Source organism: Falco biarmicus, chromosome 17 (genome assembly GCF_023638135.1).
Source record: "Falco biarmicus isolate bFalBia1 chromosome 17, bFalBia1.pri, whole genome shotgun sequence".
NCBI classification, from domain to species: Eukaryota; Metazoa; Chordata; class Aves; order Falconiformes; family Falconidae; genus Falco; species Falco biarmicus.
Window position 1 is genome coordinate 5,005,372 of NC_079304.1, and position 18,031 is coordinate 5,023,402.

The 18,031-nt window shown below is 67.4% G+C and overlaps 4 protein-coding genes across 5 annotated transcripts; 1 reads left to right on the top strand and 3 right to left on the bottom strand.

Moving 5' to 3' along the window:
* Positions 1–116: 116 nt before the first annotated feature.
* MRPL10 (mitochondrial ribosomal protein L10) lies at positions 117–2,351 on the bottom strand. The gene is made up of 5 exons (XM_056362519.1): positions 2,269–2,351; positions 1,912–2,081; positions 1,349–1,513; positions 1,074–1,218; positions 117–809 (listed from the first exon to the last, which is right to left on the bottom strand). The coding sequence occupies exons 1-5, from the start codon at positions 2,303–2,305 to the stop codon at positions 559–561; spliced, it is 768 nt and encodes a 255-aa protein (XP_056218494.1). The 5' UTR covers positions 2,306–2,351; the 3' UTR covers positions 117–558.
* A 62-nt stretch (positions 2,352–2,413) lies between these two features.
* On the top strand, positions 2,414–5,868 carry LRRC46 (leucine rich repeat containing 46). Its single transcript, XM_056362516.1, has 8 exons — positions 2,414–2,755; positions 2,845–2,941; positions 3,017–3,125; positions 3,863–3,909; positions 4,094–4,203; positions 4,921–4,990; positions 5,274–5,434; positions 5,568–5,868. Exons 1-8 carry the CDS (start codon positions 2,497–2,499, stop codon positions 5,849–5,851), a joined length of 1,137 nt encoding a protein of 378 aa, XP_056218491.1. The 5' UTR covers positions 2,414–2,496; the 3' UTR covers positions 5,852–5,868.
* Positions 5,869–5,964: 96 nt separating this feature from the next.
* Positions 5,965–8,776, bottom strand: SCRN2 (secernin 2). Of its 2 annotated transcripts, XM_056362515.1 has the most exons (9): positions 8,736–8,776; positions 8,151–8,322; positions 7,871–8,052; positions 7,582–7,781; positions 7,285–7,500; positions 6,996–7,161; positions 6,678–6,855; positions 6,382–6,551; positions 5,965–6,264 (listed from the first exon to the last, which is right to left on the bottom strand). In XM_056362515.1, exons 2-8 carry the CDS (start codon positions 8,319–8,321, stop codon positions 6,393–6,395), a joined length of 1,272 nt encoding a protein of 423 aa, XP_056218490.1. In that variant the 5' UTR covers position 8,322; positions 8,736–8,776; the 3' UTR covers positions 5,965–6,264; positions 6,382–6,392. The 2 variants fall into 2 exon arrangements, with proteins under 2 accessions (XP_056218490.1, XP_056218489.1); XM_056362514.1 differs by having other exon boundaries at positions 5,965–6,551.
* A 4,436-nt stretch (positions 8,777–13,212) lies between these two features.
* On the bottom strand, positions 13,213–14,319 carry SP6 (Sp6 transcription factor). The gene is given in 6 exon segments (XM_056362517.1): positions 13,213–13,611; positions 13,613–13,636; positions 13,638–13,718; positions 13,720–13,809; positions 13,811–13,975; positions 13,978–14,319. Coding segments are annotated over 6 exon segments (1,101 nt in total).
* Between the last annotated feature and the right edge of the window lie 3,712 nt (positions 14,320–18,031).

The following is an 18,031-nucleotide window of genomic DNA, read 5'->3' on the forward strand; positions in this document are numbered from 1 at the left end:
CCGCTCTGCCCTCTGCACCACAACCCCCAAGCAGTGCCCGATCTCTCCCCATGGTATCGGGGGGGGGCAGGAACCCCCCACCCGTCCCCCAAATCCAAGACGAGGCCTCCAGCATCTTCAGCACCACACAGCTGACTTTAATGGACAGGACAGCGAGCCCACCGACATGGCTAGCTCCACCACCCATGTGGCTAGCTCCGCGTTACAGCACACTCGCCCTTGCTGTCCCCGCTCCAGGGGGCTCGGAGCACCCACCACCCTCCCCACCAGCACCACTGTGGGTCCCCACCACGCTCTGCCTCCTCTGGCCGATCCCGGCGACCCTCTGACTGCAGCCCCTGGAACGCAGCCGGGTTGTTCCCAAGTGCCACCTGTGGCAGGAGCGAAGGGAAAGGCTGGGGCTCCCCAACAAGACGGCAGTGCCACTGGACCCAAAGTCCCACCACTAGCTGCCCACCCGGCACAAATCCTTCCATCCCTGACCCCCCAAACCGCAGCCGGTGAAGGAGTCAACTCCCAGCCAAGACACGGGGCCCGGCTGGGGGCCAGGGGCCAGAGTCAGTGAGCCCCCGAGCTCTGGGCAGGGGCAGGCTCAGCTGGGCTCCCCGTCTCCCCAGCCTGCAGCTGGCGGATGTGCTGATCCAGCAGAGCCGTGAGGTGCGCGGAGCCGCACTGGAGCAGGGAGGACGTCTGGGAGGGCAGGAGGCCCAGGGCACCCACTGTCTGCCCCTGGGCAGCCTCCAGAGGAGGCAGCTTGGCAAAGTTCTCCACTCCCTGCCTGCTCAGGATGGTGTCATCGATGCAGGCGGCTGGAAGAGAGGAACAGAGCTGAGGACAGGAGATGGGGGTGCCAGGGACCTTTCATCTTCCACAGGCACACAAGGGAAGGTTTGCTCCTGCAGGCAGGGCTCCCACCCCTCGCCATCCATCCTCTCATTTTAACAGACAGGGCAGTGATCCCGCAGACCCAGCTCCATTAGCGTGCACTCTGCTGGAGGCCGCAACTCTCCCCAGCGCCAGATGAGAGCCCTGAGCCTGATGCCAGCAGATGGGGACACAGGGAAGGCTCTCACCCAGGAGGTTGACCTGTGGCACTCCCTTCAGCACCCGTAGCATCTCCCTCGCCTTCGTTTCCGGGCTCACCAGCAGGATATTGCGTGCCACAAAGAGAGGAAGGAGATTCTTGTACTTGGACTGTGACAGCACAGGTCTGACAATCTGGGGGAGACAGCTCTCAGAATAAAGCAGGGGAGCAGGGGCCACTTTTCACCCCAGCAGGCAACACACAGCCATTCCACCCCTCCTCCACCTTCCTTCCCCCTGCAACTCTACCAGGATCTGCCCCTACCTCATTCAGGACGAACTTGACCTCAATGTTGTACTTTCGGAGGTAGTGCCTCATCAGCACCATGTCCTCATCGGGCATGGAATTGTACTGACACACAGCAATCATCCGACTGTCCCGGAACACCTCCTCCACCTGCCGCTGTAACAGCCGGGCGTAACCATTGTCCTGAGGGAAGCGAGCAGTGATGGGCCACAGGGAAGGGGCAATGCCTGCTGCCCCCTGCCACTCCAGCTGCAGCTGGACCTGCTGCCGGGAGATGCTGCCATGGATCGGGAGATGCTGCCACAGCTCAGGACTCGCTTTGTTTCCAGCACCTGATGACCAGCCGGGCACCTCCCAGCCACCCACAACATGATGAAAAGGGGCTTTAAACCCCCCCCAAAAGCTCTCGTACAGGTGTCCGGCCCAGCTAACCCTGGGGCAGGGCTGTCCTGGTGGTCTGTACTGCACCCGGTGGGTGCTGCGGACCCTGTGTTAAATCCCCGGAGCAAAGCACACACACGGGGCGTGCAAAGCCACTCGGACTCCTCAGACACCGAGACCCCACAGCGCCAGAAAATTACCTCCTGGCTCGCCTCCTTCCTGGGGGCCAGGCAGTGCGGTGGGACGGCGGGCCGCGGGGCCAGGTACTCGGTGACGGCCATCAGCTTCTGGCGCTGGAAGTGCATGGCCTTCCAGTGGCGGGTGACCGCCTTGGAGCCGCGGCGGACGAGCTGCAGGGCGGGCAGCCAGCCTGCGGAGAGAGGCACAGTGGCAAGGGCGCAGCGGGCCGCGCTCAGGGCCGCCGCCAGGCCCCCGCGGGCCTCAGGGACACGCCGGGCCGCCCGCACGCCCTCCCCCGCTCACCCACCGCCCGGCCTCGCCGCTCGCCCCTGCCCGAGCCTGCGGGAGACGCGCAGCCCCGGGGAGGAGCCGCTCACCCCGCCGCCATGGCACGCCGCCGCTCAGCGCCGCCATCTTTGCCGCGGGGGCGCAAAGGCTGCTGGGAACGCGGAGCAGCGGCGGCGCGCGGGGGGGGGGGGGGGCGCGCGACTTCCGCCCTGCCCCTTCCGGGGCCGCCCGTCTCCTAGCAACGGGCACGCTGCGGCCTGCGCTCCCCCGGCATCCCCGGGGGTCTCCGTGCCCCCCAGCCCGGGAACCCCGGCCCCATGATCCCCTCAGGCCCTGCGGTCTCTCTGCCCCACCTGGGGGGCCCAGCGCTGCTCCCCCCCAGCCCGGCAGCCGTGTCCTCGCCGACCCTCCCAGCCTGCAGGTTTCTGCCCCCCATCACCTCAGCACCCTTCCCTTCGCAGAGAGCAGCGGAGGCAGGCCAGCCCTCACAGCACACCCACTCAAGGGCCCAAGGAAGAAACAAGGACCCCAGGAAGCCCCCTACCATAGCTGGGCAGGGCGAGACCTTGCTTGGGGGTGAGTGAGCCATTGCGGGGCTTGCTCACAGCTCAGCGGGGGGGCTGGACCCTGCTGGCCTGGACTGCATCACTTGGGGTTTCCCACAGGCCGTAAGCAGCCATTCGCCGGGGTGACCCTCACTGACAGCTTCATTGCCATGAAGAACCTGCCTTGGCCAGTGGAGCCCCTGTGCGCAGGGAGCCGGTGAGGATCCGCCCAGAGCCCATCTTTGCCACCCAGGCTGGCAGGGAGGGGTCCCTGAGCACCCCCTTCCTCTAGATCTGTGGAGCTGCTGTCCCCCTCAACTCTCCGCTTGGACCGGGAGAACATCTGTGCTATTGGGAGGCTCCAGAGCCTGCAGGAGATTCACAGCCTCTACCTGCAGCAGGTAAGGCCCTATGGCAGGTGCAGGCAGCAGAGATCAGGCCTGGTCCCGCGGGTAAAGTCCTCCTCGGGGAGACTGCAAACATCCCCAGCTCTGCTCCAGGGTTTTGACTTGCTACATGGCCAGAGGGTCTGGCAGTACTCCCCTCTGATGACAATGCTACTGATAGAACTCAAGCAAGGGTCTGGCATCAGCCATTCAGTGCTTTTTAAGCCCACACAAGGAGCCTTAGTGTCCTCCTGAATGCTTTTAGGCTTTCCATGCCATCACAGCCCCATACTTATAGAGGAATGAAGGCAGTGGGTTGATTAGCATTGATAATATGCAGCAGTGGCCTTGCCTCGAAGGCAGCGGGTTCGTTGATATGGACGATGTGCAGCTGTAGCTCGTTCCTGCTAAGTAGTTAAATAGCCCTGAGGAGTGTGGGAGAGGTCTTCTGACAGAGGAGTGTGGTCTGGCCTCTGCAGGAAGGTGAAACCTGCAGGGACAGTAGAATCTGATTTATAGTAAAAGCCTTGTTGCAGCCAGCTAGTTTGTTTGTGCTACAACAATTGGTGCCCCATGTGAGGTTCACTGAGTTGAACTCCAGCTGCAATGCATACTCTCTTCATAAAGCTCCTCTGGTGGGTCATTGTGTTGCCCCTGTGAGACTGGGGCAGTCCTGGGGTGCTCCTGAAGTCTGGTTTTTTTTCATGTAGCAGAAAAATGTGTTGCTTTTTTGTTGTTTTTTTTTTTTTCAGAACCGAATTGAGAAGATTGAGAATCTAGACTGCTTTCCCAACCTGCGGTACAGGCAGCTCCTCTCCCCACAGAAGTCATTTTTCCATGATCAGAGGAGTATGGGGCTCCCCACTTCCCCTGGCAGAGCCAGGGGGGACTGTGTTGCAGCCCCTGACAGCCTGGTGCTGCTGGCTCTGACCCTGGGGGCTGTGGCATCCCCCCACCTCACATCACTTCTCTGTGCTCTGCAGGTTCCTCTGCCTGGCTGGAAACCACATCCCTAGAGTGGAGAACCTGCGGCCCCTGCGACACCTGCGTGTTCTGGACTTGTCCCACAACCAGATCCAGATGCTGGACCCAGGTGGGAAGCAGGAACAGGTCCAGGCATGGCCTGGGTCTGCCCAAGAGGTGCCTCAGGTTACCGGGGAAATGCGAACAGGCCCCTGGTCCAGGCTCTGCTAGGGCCTTTGGCCTCGGCTCCCAGCCAGAGCCCCAGCAGAGCATCCCTGGGTCTGGCCCGCACATTCCAGCGTGACACCAGAGGAGCCCTGTGGCCAGGTTTGAGCCGTCAGCTCTGCTGGCAGACTCCAGGTGTCTGCTTCCACCTTGTGTCCCACTTCAGCAGAACATTCTAGCAGCTTAGATCAGACTTTGGGATTTCAACCTCATAGCAAAGCTGCTCCAGCCCTGAGAACCCTTAGTGTACCTTCCAGCCAGCTCCTCCTGTGTGTGAATTTTGGCAGAAGAGGGAAGGACAGAGGGATGTCTCCCTCCCTTCCTCTGTAGCGTTACTGTTGTGGCCAGGCCTTCCGCTTGCAGACTTGAGTGAGAAAGGGAGCAGCGAGGGCCTGGGAAGGGGAAAACCCCAGTTCTCACATAGGAGTATGCGCAATACACATTCCTGCCCTCTCTGCCTCACTTTCCCCAGCTGTGAGGTAAGAGACTGCTTCCCACAACAGGGCTGTCACCTCGGGAGTGGGTGAAGAGCTGTGGGAGATGGAAGGGTGCAGGGGTTTGGGGTGGGGTAGGGCTCAGGTCCCATCTCAGCACCTTTCTGCCTTCCCTTTGATCTCTGCAGATGAGCTGCCCCGCTGCCTCCGACTCCTGGACTTAAGGGGAAACGAATGCACCCACCAGCACGGATACAGGTGGGTCAGGGGGGCCTGCTGGGGAGAGCAGAGGGGGACAGCAAGTCCCCCACACCATGCGAGCCCCTCAGCAGGCTACAGCCATCCCCCCCCCATTATAAAACACAGCCTAACCCCCCTACCCAAACCCTAGAAAGCTGAATCTCTGCTTTCTCCCTGGGCCAGGCTGTGGGGTGGGCTGGGCAGAGCGGTGCTGGGGAGGGGTCGGTGCCACTCCATCGTGCTCCCAGCCCCGAGGCGATGCCACGCGGGGGAATGTCTGCTCTTCCTCTCCTGCTTGCAGAGAGCTGGTGGTGGGAGCCCTGCCACACCTCCTGCAGCTGGATGCCCAGCCCGTCTGTGCCAGCGTGGGTGAGGAAGAGGAGGAAGGAGGCTCTTCCAGCAGTGAGGATGAAGATGATGAGTTGCTTTCTGAGCCGAGTGACCCTTTCACTACAGGCAAAGGTGCCCAGACTGAAGGACACATTACACACTTGGGGGTTAAGCAGGCCTGTCCCCAAGGGTGACAGGAATGGCAGGGAGCCTGTGGGGGGCCTGCCAGGTCTGCTATAATTCTCCCTCCCTCTGTCCCTGGCAGATTTCTTTGCGGATCTGCACTGGGAGCTGGCTGGGCACTCACGGCAGAGGCAGAGGGAGGCTCTGGAGGAGCACCGGACCCGTCTGGAAGAGCTGGAGGAGCTGCGGGAGCGTCAGGGTCTGCTGCTACCCCCTGCACCGCTGAGCCCAGGCCGGGAGGGAGCAGCCTTTGTCACAGCCCCAGCACCCAGGTGGTCTCAGCCTTGTCCCCAAGCAAAGCTGGGGACACAGCTGCCACCTCTGCCAGGACCCAGCAGGCAGCATGCCTGCCTGAAGCCCCAGTGAGCTACTGGTAGGAGCCAGCCCCAGACCAACGCTCTGGAGGAGGAGACGTGCGTCGAAGGAGAGAGAAACAGGCAGTTACTCCAGCTAACCCGCAGCAGCACAGCACCGCGCAGTTGGGATTAAAGCCTCTTTATTCCTACAGCAATTTGCCTGTCTGCGATGGAGCCCCCAGCCCCGCAGCCAGCCCCAGAGGGGCCAGGCACAGGCAGCTCTGCCTGATGGTGGGAAAAGACACAGGGCTGCAGGCAGGACCCCAAATCCTGCTCCACGTCCCTTGTCCTTCTCCTTCCCCCGCCACCTGCGTTCCCGGCCATGGCTGCCTCTCAAACTGCTGATTCCTCCAGGGCAAGTTAGGGGGCTGGAGGCTCTGCACCCCCCAGGCAGGGCTGGAGATGCCAGTTGAGCTGTTCCAGCTGTGCTGGCACATTTTTGGTGGGAGGAGGTGAGAAGCCAGGGCTGGGCACAGGGAGGGTTTTCTCCATACCCTATCCAGGAGCAATTCCACAGGGAGGGGGCGCGAGCCCACCCACCTGCGCAAGGTTTACATGTAAAACTTCATCTCTGCCTCCACGCAGTCGAAGAAGAGGTCGGCCAGCTCTTCTGAGCTGGGGGTCACCTTCCCTCCCAGCAGCGCGTTCATCCCCTCCAGACCCTGCTTCTCCAGGTCCCGCAGCGTCTGCAGGAGCTTCTGGCCCTGCTCCTGGCAGGATTGGAGAGGGAGGAGAGCTAAGACCACGCGCTCTCAGGACATCTCGCTGCCTCCCACATCACCGGGGGCGATGTGAGGGTCTGGGGGCAATGGCAGCCGCAGAAGGGTCTGCGGTACCTGGTCCCTCTCCATCAGCTCCAGGGCTGCCTGGTGCCGGCAGTAGAGCTCATGCCGCCGATCGACTGTGCTCTGGAACCGTGGGATTTGCTTGGCAGGGTCGTCGCGGAAGGTGGGAGATCTCACCTGTGGTGCGGGCTTGAGGCCGGCCACAAAGACGAAGGGCTTGAAGACGGACCTGCCAGAGAGGAGCACCGGGGCCCTGGGACCGGCCAGCACGAGGACGGATGCTGCTCCCCAGGGATGCTCAGCCTGGGGCATGGCTCTGCCTCATCCCTGTCACCCCCAGCGTGGGGCTGTCCCCACCGGCGTCCTCACCTGGAGGGGTCAGGGGTGGCTGTGAAGAAGTGCACACAGGGCAAGGCGGGGTCCTGGGGCAGCACGGACACCATGCTGCCTGCCGTGTGGAACCCCTCCGAGTCCACGCAGATCCCACTTTCCTTGTCCCGCAGGATGGCCATGAACGTCTCTGCCGTGATGTGACCTGTGGGCGAGGCACAGCCACGTCACTGCCTGCAGCGCAGCCATGGCCACGGCTGCTGCGGCCGCGGGGGGGGTGGGGAGATGCTGGGGGTGAGCCGTGGGTGGCCCCTGTCCCTGTCCCCACCTGCGTGCTGCCGCAGCAGCTCCTTGCCGGCGCAGTAGCGGGCCTTGGCAGCCTCCATGCGAGCGGGCTGGTGCGGCAGGGAGAAGACCTCGGCGAAGTTGAACTCGGCAGCCCCGCTCCACCAGCCCTGGCTGTGCGCTCGCTGCCGCAGCCCCGCGTGCTCGGCCGTGATCTCCCTCCCGATGCTGAGCTGGTTGGAGATGTTGCGGCTGCCCTCTGCAAAGTCCGGGGTGGGGGGGGGTCAGGGGCAAGGAGACAGGGTGCCCCATCCCCCCAGGACAACCAACACCTGCTCACCTCTGATCTGCTGGGCTGCCCAGTACCGGCCGGCCGTCTCCAGCACCCAGGCCTCGGTGCGGTCAGCCAGCAGGAAGGTGTTGTGGTAGACAAAGGGCACCGGCTCCTCCTTGCAGCTCCCACCCTGGCCGTAGCGTTCCAGCAACGCCGTCATCACCTGCAGAGCCTCCCGGGCAGAGCTGCCCCGCTCCAAACCCAGCCTGCCCCGCCGGCAGCAACCCGTCACCGTCAGCCAGCGGTGGGGGACAGCGGGGCGGCTGGGATGGGACAGGGGACACGCGGTCCTCACCTCACCAGGTCCATCCCCAGCAGCGCCTCATCCTCCCCGATGGGCTCACGGGTCCAGACGCCCTCATTGCCCACACAGACACCGTGTTCATTGGCGCCCATCTCGGCACCCCACAGCCAGGCGGGACGGCTCAGCACCACCGCATGGGTCTTCTCCACCTGCTCGATCTCCAGGTAGGTGCACTGGGAGGGGGGGGCAGGGGGGACAGAGAGTGGGGCTGAGACCTGGCGCACTTGCTGCACCGTCCCCTGGAGCCACCCTGGTCACAGCGTGGTCTCACCTGGACTTTGTCCCCGGGATGGTGGGTGGCGGCGGGGATGTAGACAACCTCCTGGACTTCGTGCCGCGGCCGGTCGGCGTTCTTGCCGAAGATGACGGCGGGCGTCGCAGTGTGCGGCGGCAGTGCCACGAAGCAGTCGCAGGATGAGGGTGCAGAATCCTGCCCCACCATGCTAAACCCGGGGGGGAGGGGGTGGGGGGGTGTATGTCACCGAGGGGGGTGTCACCCCGTCACCCCCTCGTCCCTGGCGTGGATGTGTCCCCAGGGTCCCTTTGGGGCTGGCAGATGTGGGGACACGGAGGGTCTTCAGGGGGTGGCTAGGGGATGACGTGGTCCGTGGACCTGGGGGAACATCACGGACCGCGGCCGGGGGTGGCCCGGGGGGCATCCCCTGCCCCGGGACCCCGCAGCTCTGCACCGGCCGGGGACGCCCACCCACCCGCGCAGCCCCGGTTCCTGGGACCCCCCGCACCGAGCGCGGACAGGACCCCTCCCGCACGGCCCCCGGTTCCCGGGACACTCCCCGCCTCCCCCCGCCACGAACCCCCTCTCGGGACCCCGCCGGGATGCCCCGGTCCTACGGACCTGCCGCCGCTCTCGCCCCGCCGCCGCCGCCCGGTCCCGCCCCCCCCGGCCCGCCCCGTCTGGGCGACGGCGGCGCCCCGTGGCCGGAGGCCGCACGGCGGCAGCGGGCGGGGACCGGCCCCGCCCCCCCCCGGGGGACATGGGGGGACCAGACCCCGAGGGAGTCCGGGGGCGCGGGCGCCAGGTCCCTCCCGTGGGTCTGGGGAGGTCCCGTGGGGCAGCACCCGCTATAGGTAGCACCCCGTCTTGGCAGAACCCCCTGTAGATAGCACCCCCGTGGGCAGAACCCCGTCTTGGCAGAACCCCCTGTAGATAGCACCCCCTATAGATAGCACCCCCTACAGGTAGCACCCCGTCTTGGCAGAACCCCCTACAGACAGCCCCCCCGTGGGCAGTACCCCACTTGCGCAGCACCCCCGTGGGCAGCACCCCGCACGGCACGCCCGCCCAGCGGTATGCAGGCAGACCTGCCGGGCAGCACCCTGCCCGCAGGGGGGACCCTGGGCGCCCGCCCGGCGCGTCCCGGTGTGGGAGGCTGGACCGGAGGGTGCAGGATGGGGCCCTCCTGGCAGGGGAGCAGCTGGTCCTCAGCCGGCTCACCCCCACCCACCCAGGACCCTCCTGCATCCCCACCCACCCAGGACCCTCCTGCATCCCCATCCCCAGCAGCCCTGGAGGCCCCAGGCCAGGGTGGGGGTCAGGGTGCAGGACCCCCTGGTCGCTTGGCAGGGACAGATTGGGAGTCAGGGTGCTGGACCCCCACGTCCCTTGGCAGGGATGGGGGGGGGTCAGGATGTCAGACCCCGGGTCTTTTGGCTCCAGGCCAGGGTGGGGGTCAGCGTGCAGGACCCCCGGGTCCCTTGGCAGGGACAAATTGGGGGTCAGGGTGCCAGACCCCCGGGTCCCTTGGCAGGGATGGGTGGGGGTCAGGGTACAGGACCCCCGGGTCCCTTGGCAGGGATGGGTGGGGGTCAGGGTGCCAGACCCCCGGGTCCCTTGGCAGGGATGGGTGGGGGTCAGGGTGCCAGACCCCCGGGTCCCTTGGCAGGGACGGGTGGGGGTCAGGGTGTCAGACCCCGGGTCTTTTGGCTCCAGGCCAGGGTGGGGGTCAGCGTGCAGGACCCCCGGGTCCCTTGGCAGGGACAAATTGGGGGTCAGGGTGCCAGACCCCCGGGTCCCTTGGCAGGGACGGGTGGGGGTCAGGGTGCCAGACCCCCGGGTCCCTTGGCAGGGACGGGTGGGGGTCAGGGTGCCAGACCCCCGGGTCCCTTGGCAGGGACGGGTGGGGGTCAGGGTACAGGACCCCCGGGTCCCTTGGCAGGGACGGGTGGGGGTCAGGGTACAGGACCCCCGGGTCCCTTGGCAGGGACGGGTGGGGGTCAGGGTACAGGACCCCCGGGTCCCTTGGCAGGGACGGGTGGGGGTCAGGGTGCCAGACCCCCGGGTCCCTTGGCAGGGATGGGTGGGGGTCAGGGTACAGGACCCCCGGGTCCCTTGGCACAGATGGAGCCGGAGAGCCGGGGCATGGAAAACACGCGGCGTTTATTCCAGTACAAAACCCAAACCCACAGCCCTGCAGCCTCTTCACAGCACAAATGCTCCCCTTGCCGGGTGGGGGGCACCCCTCGTCCCCAGCCACAGCACCCCGCGGGCCACCCCGCTCCCCTTCACCCCCTGCAGCCGCCCTCCACCTGCTCGGTGGGGGACACCCAGGGACCCTGGCTGGGCCGGTTCCTCCCTGCCCCGGGGAGGTGGCTTGGGGGTGGGAGACGCGGCGGTTCGGGGCGCAGGGCCGGGATCCCCACGCCGCAGCAGGCTGGACTGGTTTCGGCGGGTGGGAGCCGGCCTCCATCCTTCCCCACCCGGTTTTACAGCCTTCATTGCCCCATCGCGGCAGGCAGGGCCCGGGGGGGGGTGTGGGGGCAGAGCACACCTGGGGCCCCTCCTCACAGCCCCCCAGCTCTGAGCCAGGCAGGTGGCAGCTCGGTGAGGCTGAGCCCCAGCGTCGCTGTGGGACAACCCCCCCGCCCGGCTCGGCGGTTCCCTCTCCAGCCCACCCTTGGGGTGCCCCCGGTGCAGCCTCCCCCCAAAAAACTTCCCCCCAGCCACTGCAGCACAGGGTCCCCGTCACACCAAAGCCCCCGGCCGCTGCTGGAGCTGGGTTCAGCTACTAAAAATCCGATGGGCCACCGGCACGATGCTGTGGCAACCTGGGGAGGGTCTTGAGCATCCCCCCCCGGGGTCCCCTCAGAGATAAAATCCTGGTCAGGGGCACCGAGGGGGAATTTTGTGCTGGAAAAGGCAAATGCCGGAGTCGGGGACGTCCTTCAAGAGCTGAGGGCAGCCCAGGTCACCCGAGTCCTGTGGAGGGACGGTGGTGGCCGTGCTGGGGCCGGGGCCACATCCTCGCAGACCCCCCAGTGAGACTTCACCTCACGCTGGGTTTCTCCAGCCCCGTGGCCCATCCCTGGCCCCATCAGCACCTCCGTACTAATGGGGACAGGGACAGGGATGGGGACAGTACCCTTTGAGGGGTCCTACCCCCCCTCCCCAACCATAAGGCCCATGGCCACAGCTTTGGCCCAAGACGTCCACTCTGCCCGAGTGGCAAAGTCTGGCTTCACCTTAATAAAATAATAATAATTAATAATAATAATAATTAATAATAATAATAAAACAATCAAAACCGAAGGTTTCGGGGCGCCCTCTGGGCACGGACCCCACTCGACTTCACCTCTACCCCTTCCCCCCAGACCCTGGGGTGCTCCGAGCCCGGGCAGCCCGCACAGCCCCAGACATGACCCCCCCCCAAGCCCCCAGGATGGGGCCATGCCAGGAGATCAGCCCCCCCCAAATCTCCCCCCATCCCCACTTTCCCAACTGGTGTGAACTGATGCCAGTTTGGGGGGCACAGAAGTCAGGGGAACCTTGGGTGCCCCCTGCAGCCTCTGAGCCCCATCCCACCCGACCCCAGCGCTGCCCCCCAACACCCCCCCCAGGTCCCAGGTTCAGCATCTCCTGTGTCCAAGGGGTTCTGCCAAAATTGGAGGGGTAAGACCCAAAAGGTCTAAAAACCAAGATTCATGGACCACCAGCCAGGGGTGAAGGACAGATACAGGATCCCCCCGGGCAAGGGGGACAGCCCCAGGGGAGGAAAGATATGGGGGGGGGGGGGTGTCCCTGGGAGATACAGGGACCTGGGAAGGGACAGCTATGTGGTCCCCGGGGGGGACAGGCAGCATGCACGGGGGGGACATGCAGAGGTTCCCTGGAGATATGGGACCCGGGGAGGGACGGCTACGGGGCCACAGGGGGACAGGCAGCATGCACGGGGGGACAGCAGGGGTCCCCTGGAGATAGGGGGTCCCTGAGGGACCCATAGCACACACAGGGGGATGGCTGCAGTCCCCAGGGGGGTGCCCGGGGGAGGGACTGCAATGGGGTCTGTGGGGGACAGGCAGCATGCCCGGGGGGGGGGATCCCGGGTCCCCGGGGAGGGACGGCCACAGGGCGCCAGGGGGGCAGGCGGGGGTCGCGGGGCGGCGGGCAGCATGGCCATGCCAGGCCAGAGGAATGTGGCCATCCCGGCTCTCCCGGGACCGCGGCCGCCCGTGTGCTTCCCGCCCGGGGCCGCGGCGGTGGGTGTGGGAAAGCTGCAGGTGTGTGCTTGGGCAACCGCCCCCGCCACGCCACGCGCCCCGCCGCCCCCACGCCCCCCACGGCCCCCAGCTCACAGGCGAGCAGCGCTTCATTTTTCCCCATTTTAACCTCGGTGTGGGCCCAAAATGGGATTCACAGCCCCCAGCCCAAGTGGGGCTCCAGGGGGTGGGGGACCCCTGCCAGCCCGGCATCCCCAGCCGAGGCGGGGCGGCCGTTGGCTCCCCCAAACCCCCGTGTCCCCCCCGTGGGACAGGGTGACCGGTGCCAACGCCCCATGAGTGGTGACAGAAGAGGGCTGGTGCTGGGGGGCTGAGCCTGGGACGCCAACAGTTTGGAGGGGGCCATGGGGAGGGGGCCGGGGGGCTGCAGCCGCCCTCCCCGAGCGAAGGCTCCCGGGTTTCTCCTCTCTCCCTTTCTCCTCCTTCCTCCCCTTTGGGCTGGACGTGCCCAGGCAGCGCCTGCTCCTTCGGCTCCCATTGATGTTCCTCCCACACAGCCCTGCCGCCTGCCAGCAGCCTCCCGAAAAAAAGATTTGGGAAGCTGGGGGAGGACGGGGGGGAACCGGGGCGGGAGAGCGGGAGCGGGACAAGTGAAACTGCCGCGGGGCAGCTCCGGCGCTCCCCAACCAGCACCGCCACAGCGGGACCGGGCTGTGCCACCGGCGTGGTCCCCCCGCCTTGCCACCGCTTTGAGCACAAGGTGCCAGCCCTGTGCCCCCCACCCCAACATCCTTCGGAGACCGGCCCCAAAGGGTCCCCCTGACCCCCGCCCGGGGTCCTCCCCACCTCCATCCATGTCCCCCCCGGGGCTCAGCAGCTCAGTTTGTGGGGGCGGTGTTACCCCCCTCGGACTCCCTCTTGCCTCCCTTGCTGGCCGACGGGTCCCCAGCGCCCTTGACCTCAGGTTCGCCCCCGTCCTTGCCCCCATCGTGTGTCTTCATGTGCTTGCCCAGGTGGTCACTGCGCATGAAGACGCGGCCGCAGACGGGGCAGGCAAATTTCTTGGCGCCGGTGTGGGTCTGGAGGTGCCGCTGCAGCTCGTCGGAGCGGGTGAAGCGTTTGCCGCAGAAGAGCCAGTTGCAGACGAAGGGTCGGTCGCCGCTGTGCCAGCGCAGGTGGGCTTTCAGGTGGGACGTCTTGGCGTACGCCTTGCCGCAGCCGGGGATGTGGCAGTTGTGTAGGTGTTTGCGTTTCGCCCCCTCGGGGCAGGGACCCCCCCCTTTCCGCCTCCTGGCAGTTGGGGGCAGCGACACGCCGCCTGCCCCCCGCCCCGCGGCACGGCACGACGGGCACCTTTCGGCCGCCCACCGCCCTCCGTCTCCGGCCCCCGGGGCTCGGGGGGGTCCCTCCAGTGCCTTCGTCCCCTCCGGTCCCAGGAGATGCTGGGTGGGTGGGGGCAGCAGGTGGGCAGGGGGGGGCGCAGAGCTGGTGCTCCCCCCCGCCATACCCCCCCAGGGCCGGTGGCAGCCCGGGGTGCCCAGGCACCTGCAGCCCCCCACCCTGCCCAGGGGGCAGCTCCATCCAGCTGGCTCCAGCGTGGAGGTCCCACCAGTTGACACCTCCCTCCTCACCGGGGGGCACCAGGGGGGGGGGGGCCGAAACCAGGGCTCGTAGGGATGCGCCATGTCCGGGGCAGCCGGCAGCAGCTTGGCGTAGGCGCCGGGGGCGGTGGGGCCGTCGGTGGGCAGCTCTAACCTCGGGGGGCCATGGGGCTCGTAGGTGCCGGGGTTGGCGAACGTGGTGTCGTCGGGACCCGCCAGGGACAGCTCCGGGGGGGGCAGCGGGGAGGTGAAGTCGGCGGCACCGGCCGCGGCGCTGCCGTGGGGCTGGAAGGGCTGCAGCGGCTGCAGGTCCAGGTGGCTCGGGGAGGCACGGGGTGCGTCGGAGGGCTGGGTCCCCAGGGTGCTGCAGACGGCTGTGAGCATTGCCGAGGCGCGGGGCGGTGGCACAGACAGACCTGCAGGGCCAAGGAGGGACGGGCGGGGAGGTGGGGGGGGAGAGAAGAGCTGTGAGAAGATGGGGGGGCTCATCAGGTAACCCCCAGCACCTCTTAACCCCCCTGCTCTTGTGCACACCGGCACAGTGTGGGGGTTTGGCACCAGCAACCGCCCTGACACCGATTCCTGTCCCACACCGTCGTGGTCCCACCATGCCACACAGGCGGCAGCGTCCCCAGCACCCATCACCCCATCACCCAAAATCTGGGCGACACCCCTGCCCCACCAAGGGGGTTTCTCTGCTCTGCAGCCTGGTGTGGCACCAGGTAGAGGGGACACCCCTTAGCACCCATCCCTGTGCCCATGTGGACCCTGTGCCAGCCCCTGGCGCAGACCCGGTGCTAGTGGGTGACGTCTGTGCCTAATTCCAAAATCTGAGGGAGTCACCGGTATCTGCCTCGTCACCTCCCTGGCCATGTCCCTCCAACACAGCCAGGGTCCCAAAGGGACCTCAGTGGCATCCCCAAGCCCCAGCCACCAGCCACGGGGGGACACGGCACCCACAAGGCCACCCTGGCTCTCCTGTGACCCAGCCAGGCTGGGAAACCATCGCCCCCATCTCTGCCCCTGCCCCAAGCCCCTGGTCCAGCTGGGAGCCCCCAGACTGCCAGGGGGGCAAAGCGCAGCCAGGGGGTGGGGGGCTGCACCCCCGGGCTGGTTGGCAGCAGGATGGGGGAGCAGAGCCAGCCGCGGGGAGACCACGGAGCCCCAGGGCTGAGCTGCCGGCAACCCTTTGAAGCCAGGCTCTGGGCTGCCATCACCCGCAGCCCTGGACCCCCGGGGCACCCGTTGCGCCCCCAGACCCCGAGGCACCCGCTGCCTCCCCGGCATGGCGGCCGTGACTCACCGGGAGCTGTGCAAACCCCACTGGAGATCGGCCCCACCCTGGTGTCGAAATCCACCTGCCGCCACCGGCTCCCGCCCCCCGACTTCCCACCGGCGCCACGGCGGGAGGAGGCCGAGACCCCCCTCCCCACAAACACCCACTGTCCTCTCCTGTCACCGTCACCCACTCCCGGCCACCCCCTTGCTATCCCCCGCCAGCTCCCTGCCACCCACAGCCCCTGTGGGACAGGGGCAGACCCCCATGGAGACACCCAGGGGGTGCTGAACGCTTTGGGGTGGGGGGATCCCCTGGGCAAAGGGGCTGGACCCCCAGAGCCCCCTGATGCACAGCACTATGAGCGCTAGGCAGGGAGGGAGTCTCCGATGCTGAAGACCCCCCCCCCAGCTGCACTGGGACACCGCCTTCCCCTGCCAGTCAGCACCAGGGAGGGCAGGGGGACCCCAAGGAAAGGGGCAAGAGCTGGGGGGTGCCAAAATCCCCCCAACGGACCCCACCTCCACTACCAACACCCGTGGGGGCTTGGCCTCGAGCCAGTGCTGGGGCAGTTATGGGTGGGATGAGCCCCCCAGAGCTGGCAGCCCGAGTGGGTTTTGGGGTGCTGCTCCCCAGGGGGGGCTCAGCTCTGCCCACACCAGCCCTTGGGGGGGCTTGGCACCAATTTCAGGGCTGGCTCGTGGGAACTGTCCCCGTCTCCTGGGGCTGCCAGCAGGGTAGGAGAGGGCCGGCACCGGAGTCCATCGCTCCCACCCAGCAGTGGTCCCCAGCGGGGTCCTGAGCCCTGCCAGCCCCCTGCGCCCCGTGGGTGTGAGATAGGGGTCAAAACCCTGAACCCCCATAGTGACAGCCCATCATGGGGCTTTGGGGGGGCAGCTGGCCCTGCACAGGGCCCCCCCTGGATGTGGGGACAGAGGTGACCCGTCAGAGATGTCCCCCCGACCCCCCAACCCTGAGGGGAGAAAGGACCCTCTGTGGGGTCCCGGGCAGGTCCCACCCGACGCAGACCCGGCACAGCCACATCCCAGTGGGCTCTGAGCCGCGACGGCCACAGCTCCCCCGATGCACCCCGCTCCCAAATGTCCCCCCTGGCTCGGGGGGTCCTACTGGGGCTCCAGCTGCAGCCCCACCGCAGGCACTGAGCCCCACCACCCGGTCCTGAGCACCACTGAGCACCATCACCGCGGCTACACGCTTCCCAGCTCTGAAGCCAGGGAACGGGGGACCGGTGCTGGGCTGGGGGGGAACTGGGAGGACCCCCTGCCATAGCCCTGCCCTGCCTGCCCCAGCCACGCGTGGAGTCTCCTAGGGCATTTTTCCATCCGGGAATGATGACAAAAATCCCCAGGGGGCCCCCAGCGTCCCCCTCCCTGGCGGGGCTCGACGACGCGTTGGCCATTTCACCGCAGGGAAACTGAGGCACCGGCGAGTGATGCGTCCCGTGAGTCACGGTCCAGGCTGGGCAGAGGCGGCTCTGCCCGTCTCCCAGCCCCAGCCGGTGCCTCGCCCCGCGGCGGGGCTGGGCGGGCGGCTGCCCTCAGCCCCGGCTCCGGCCCCCCCGGGGAGCCCCGACGGGTGGGTCGGAACCCGTGGTGGGGCCGGGGATTGCGGCTGTGGGGTGATGCTGCGGTTTCGGGGTGACGCGGTGGGGTTTGAGAGTGATGCTGCGGGTTCGGGGGTGATGCCGTGGGGTCGGGGGTGATGGGGGTGTGAGGTCGGGGAGATGCCGTCGGTTCCCTGCGCTCAACCCACCGTCCAGCCCACAGCAACGCTCCGCGGGGCCGCAGAGAAACTCCCCGGGGCTTTGGGGCGGGGGGGGGGGCCCAGCCTGCCCGGCCCCCCGCCTCGCACCCGGGGCTGGGCACCGGCGCGGGTCGCAGCCCCACGGGAGGGGGCTCCGCGCTGTAAATGGCGGCGAGGGGTGGGGGACACCCAGCAGGGGCGTCGCGGGAGGCGAAGGGGCCGGGAGCCTCGGGGCTCGGTGGCCAGTGGACGCGGCGGGGTGGCAAGCAAAGACTTGCCGGGGCTGGGCTGGGCCGGGCGGCGGAGCCAAGCGCAGCGCGTTCCCAGCCGCCGCTCGGGGCGGCGCGGCGCACCGGGCCCGTCGGGGGTCCCCGCCGGGGGTCCCGCGGCCGCCCCCCCTCCCGCCGCGCCGGGGCGATGGAGGCGGGCGGCGCCGGGGGGTACGTACGGGTCTAGCGGCAGCGAGCTCCCGGCGGCTCCGTCCTCATCGGCGTGGCGTGGGCGCTGGCTCCCGACGGGACCCCGAGGGACCCGCGCGGCTCCCCAGGGACCGGGCACCCACTGGGCCGGGCGAGCAGGAATGGCTGGGTCCCAGCCCGGCTCCCGGCTCTTCCCTCCTCCCCGGCGCCCAGCTCCTCCCCTCCCCGGCCCAGGTGATTTTAACCCTTGGAGGCAGAGCCCCAGCCCCGCCGCTTGACAGGAGCCGGCTCCCGGTCCCAGGATCCGGCGCATGAAAGCGGAGGGAGGGGGCGGGAAGTTCGCAGCAGACACCGCAAACAGGGGGGTAATTAAAGAAGAAAGAAACAACCGCCTCCCTCCCGCGCCCGTGGCCGCCCTCCTCCTGCCATCCTCCTGCCAAGCCCCCCCGGGGACCCCCAGGCACCCCACGGACCCCAGGCACCTGTCCCCCCACTCCAGGGATGCCATGCAGAGGTGGCCGTCTGCTCCCACCCCCCGGGGATGTCGCCCGTGGGTGAGGGGCTTGGTGTGTCCCCCCGCGTTGTGGCTTGGCCCTGTGCCATGGGGCAAAAGGGACGGGGACGGGTGCAGGGGACA

What these genes read in the sequence shown, in the direction of transcription:
- MRPL10 (XM_056362519.1), bottom strand. Translation starts at nt 2,305, where the DNA reads ATGGCGGCGCTGAGCGGCGGCGTGCCATGGCGGCGGG. An exon ending in CGGCGTGCCATGGCGGCGGG is followed by an intron (nt 2,082 to 2,268) that starts GTGAGCGGCTCC and finishes CTCTCTCCGCAG; the next exon opens with GCTGGCTGCCCGCCCTGCAG. An exon ending in TCAAGTTCGTCCTGAATGAG is followed by an intron (nt 1,219 to 1,348) that starts GTAGGGGCAGAT and finishes TGTCTCCCCCAG; the next exon opens with ATTGTCAGACCTGTGCTGTC.
- LRRC46 (XM_056362516.1), top strand. Translation starts at nt 2,497, where the DNA reads ATGATCCCCTCAGGCCCTGCGGTCTCTCTGCCCCACCTGGGGGGCCCA. An exon ending in GGGCGAGACCTTGCTTGGGG is followed by an intron (nt 2,756 to 2,844) that starts GTGAGTGAGCCA and finishes GGTTTCCCACAG; the next exon opens with GCCGTAAGCAGCCATTCGCC. An exon ending in ACCCACCAGCACGGATACAG is followed by an intron (nt 4,991 to 5,273) that starts GTGGGTCAGGGG and finishes TCCTGCTTGCAG; the next exon opens with AGAGCTGGTGGTGGGAGCCC.
- SCRN2 (XM_056362515.1), bottom strand. Translation starts at nt 8,321, where the DNA reads ATGGTGGGGCAGGATTCTGCACCCTCATCCTGCGACTGCTTCGTGGCA. An exon ending in ATCCCGGGGACAAAGTCCAG is followed by an intron (nt 8,053 to 8,150) that starts GTGAGACCACGC and finishes CCCCCCTCCCAG; the next exon opens with TGCACCTACCTGGAGATCGA. An exon ending in CTGGGGATGGACCTGGTGAG is followed by an intron (nt 7,782 to 7,870) that starts GTGAGGACCGCG and finishes CCGGCGGGGCAG; the next exon opens with GCTGGGTTTGGAGCGGGGCA.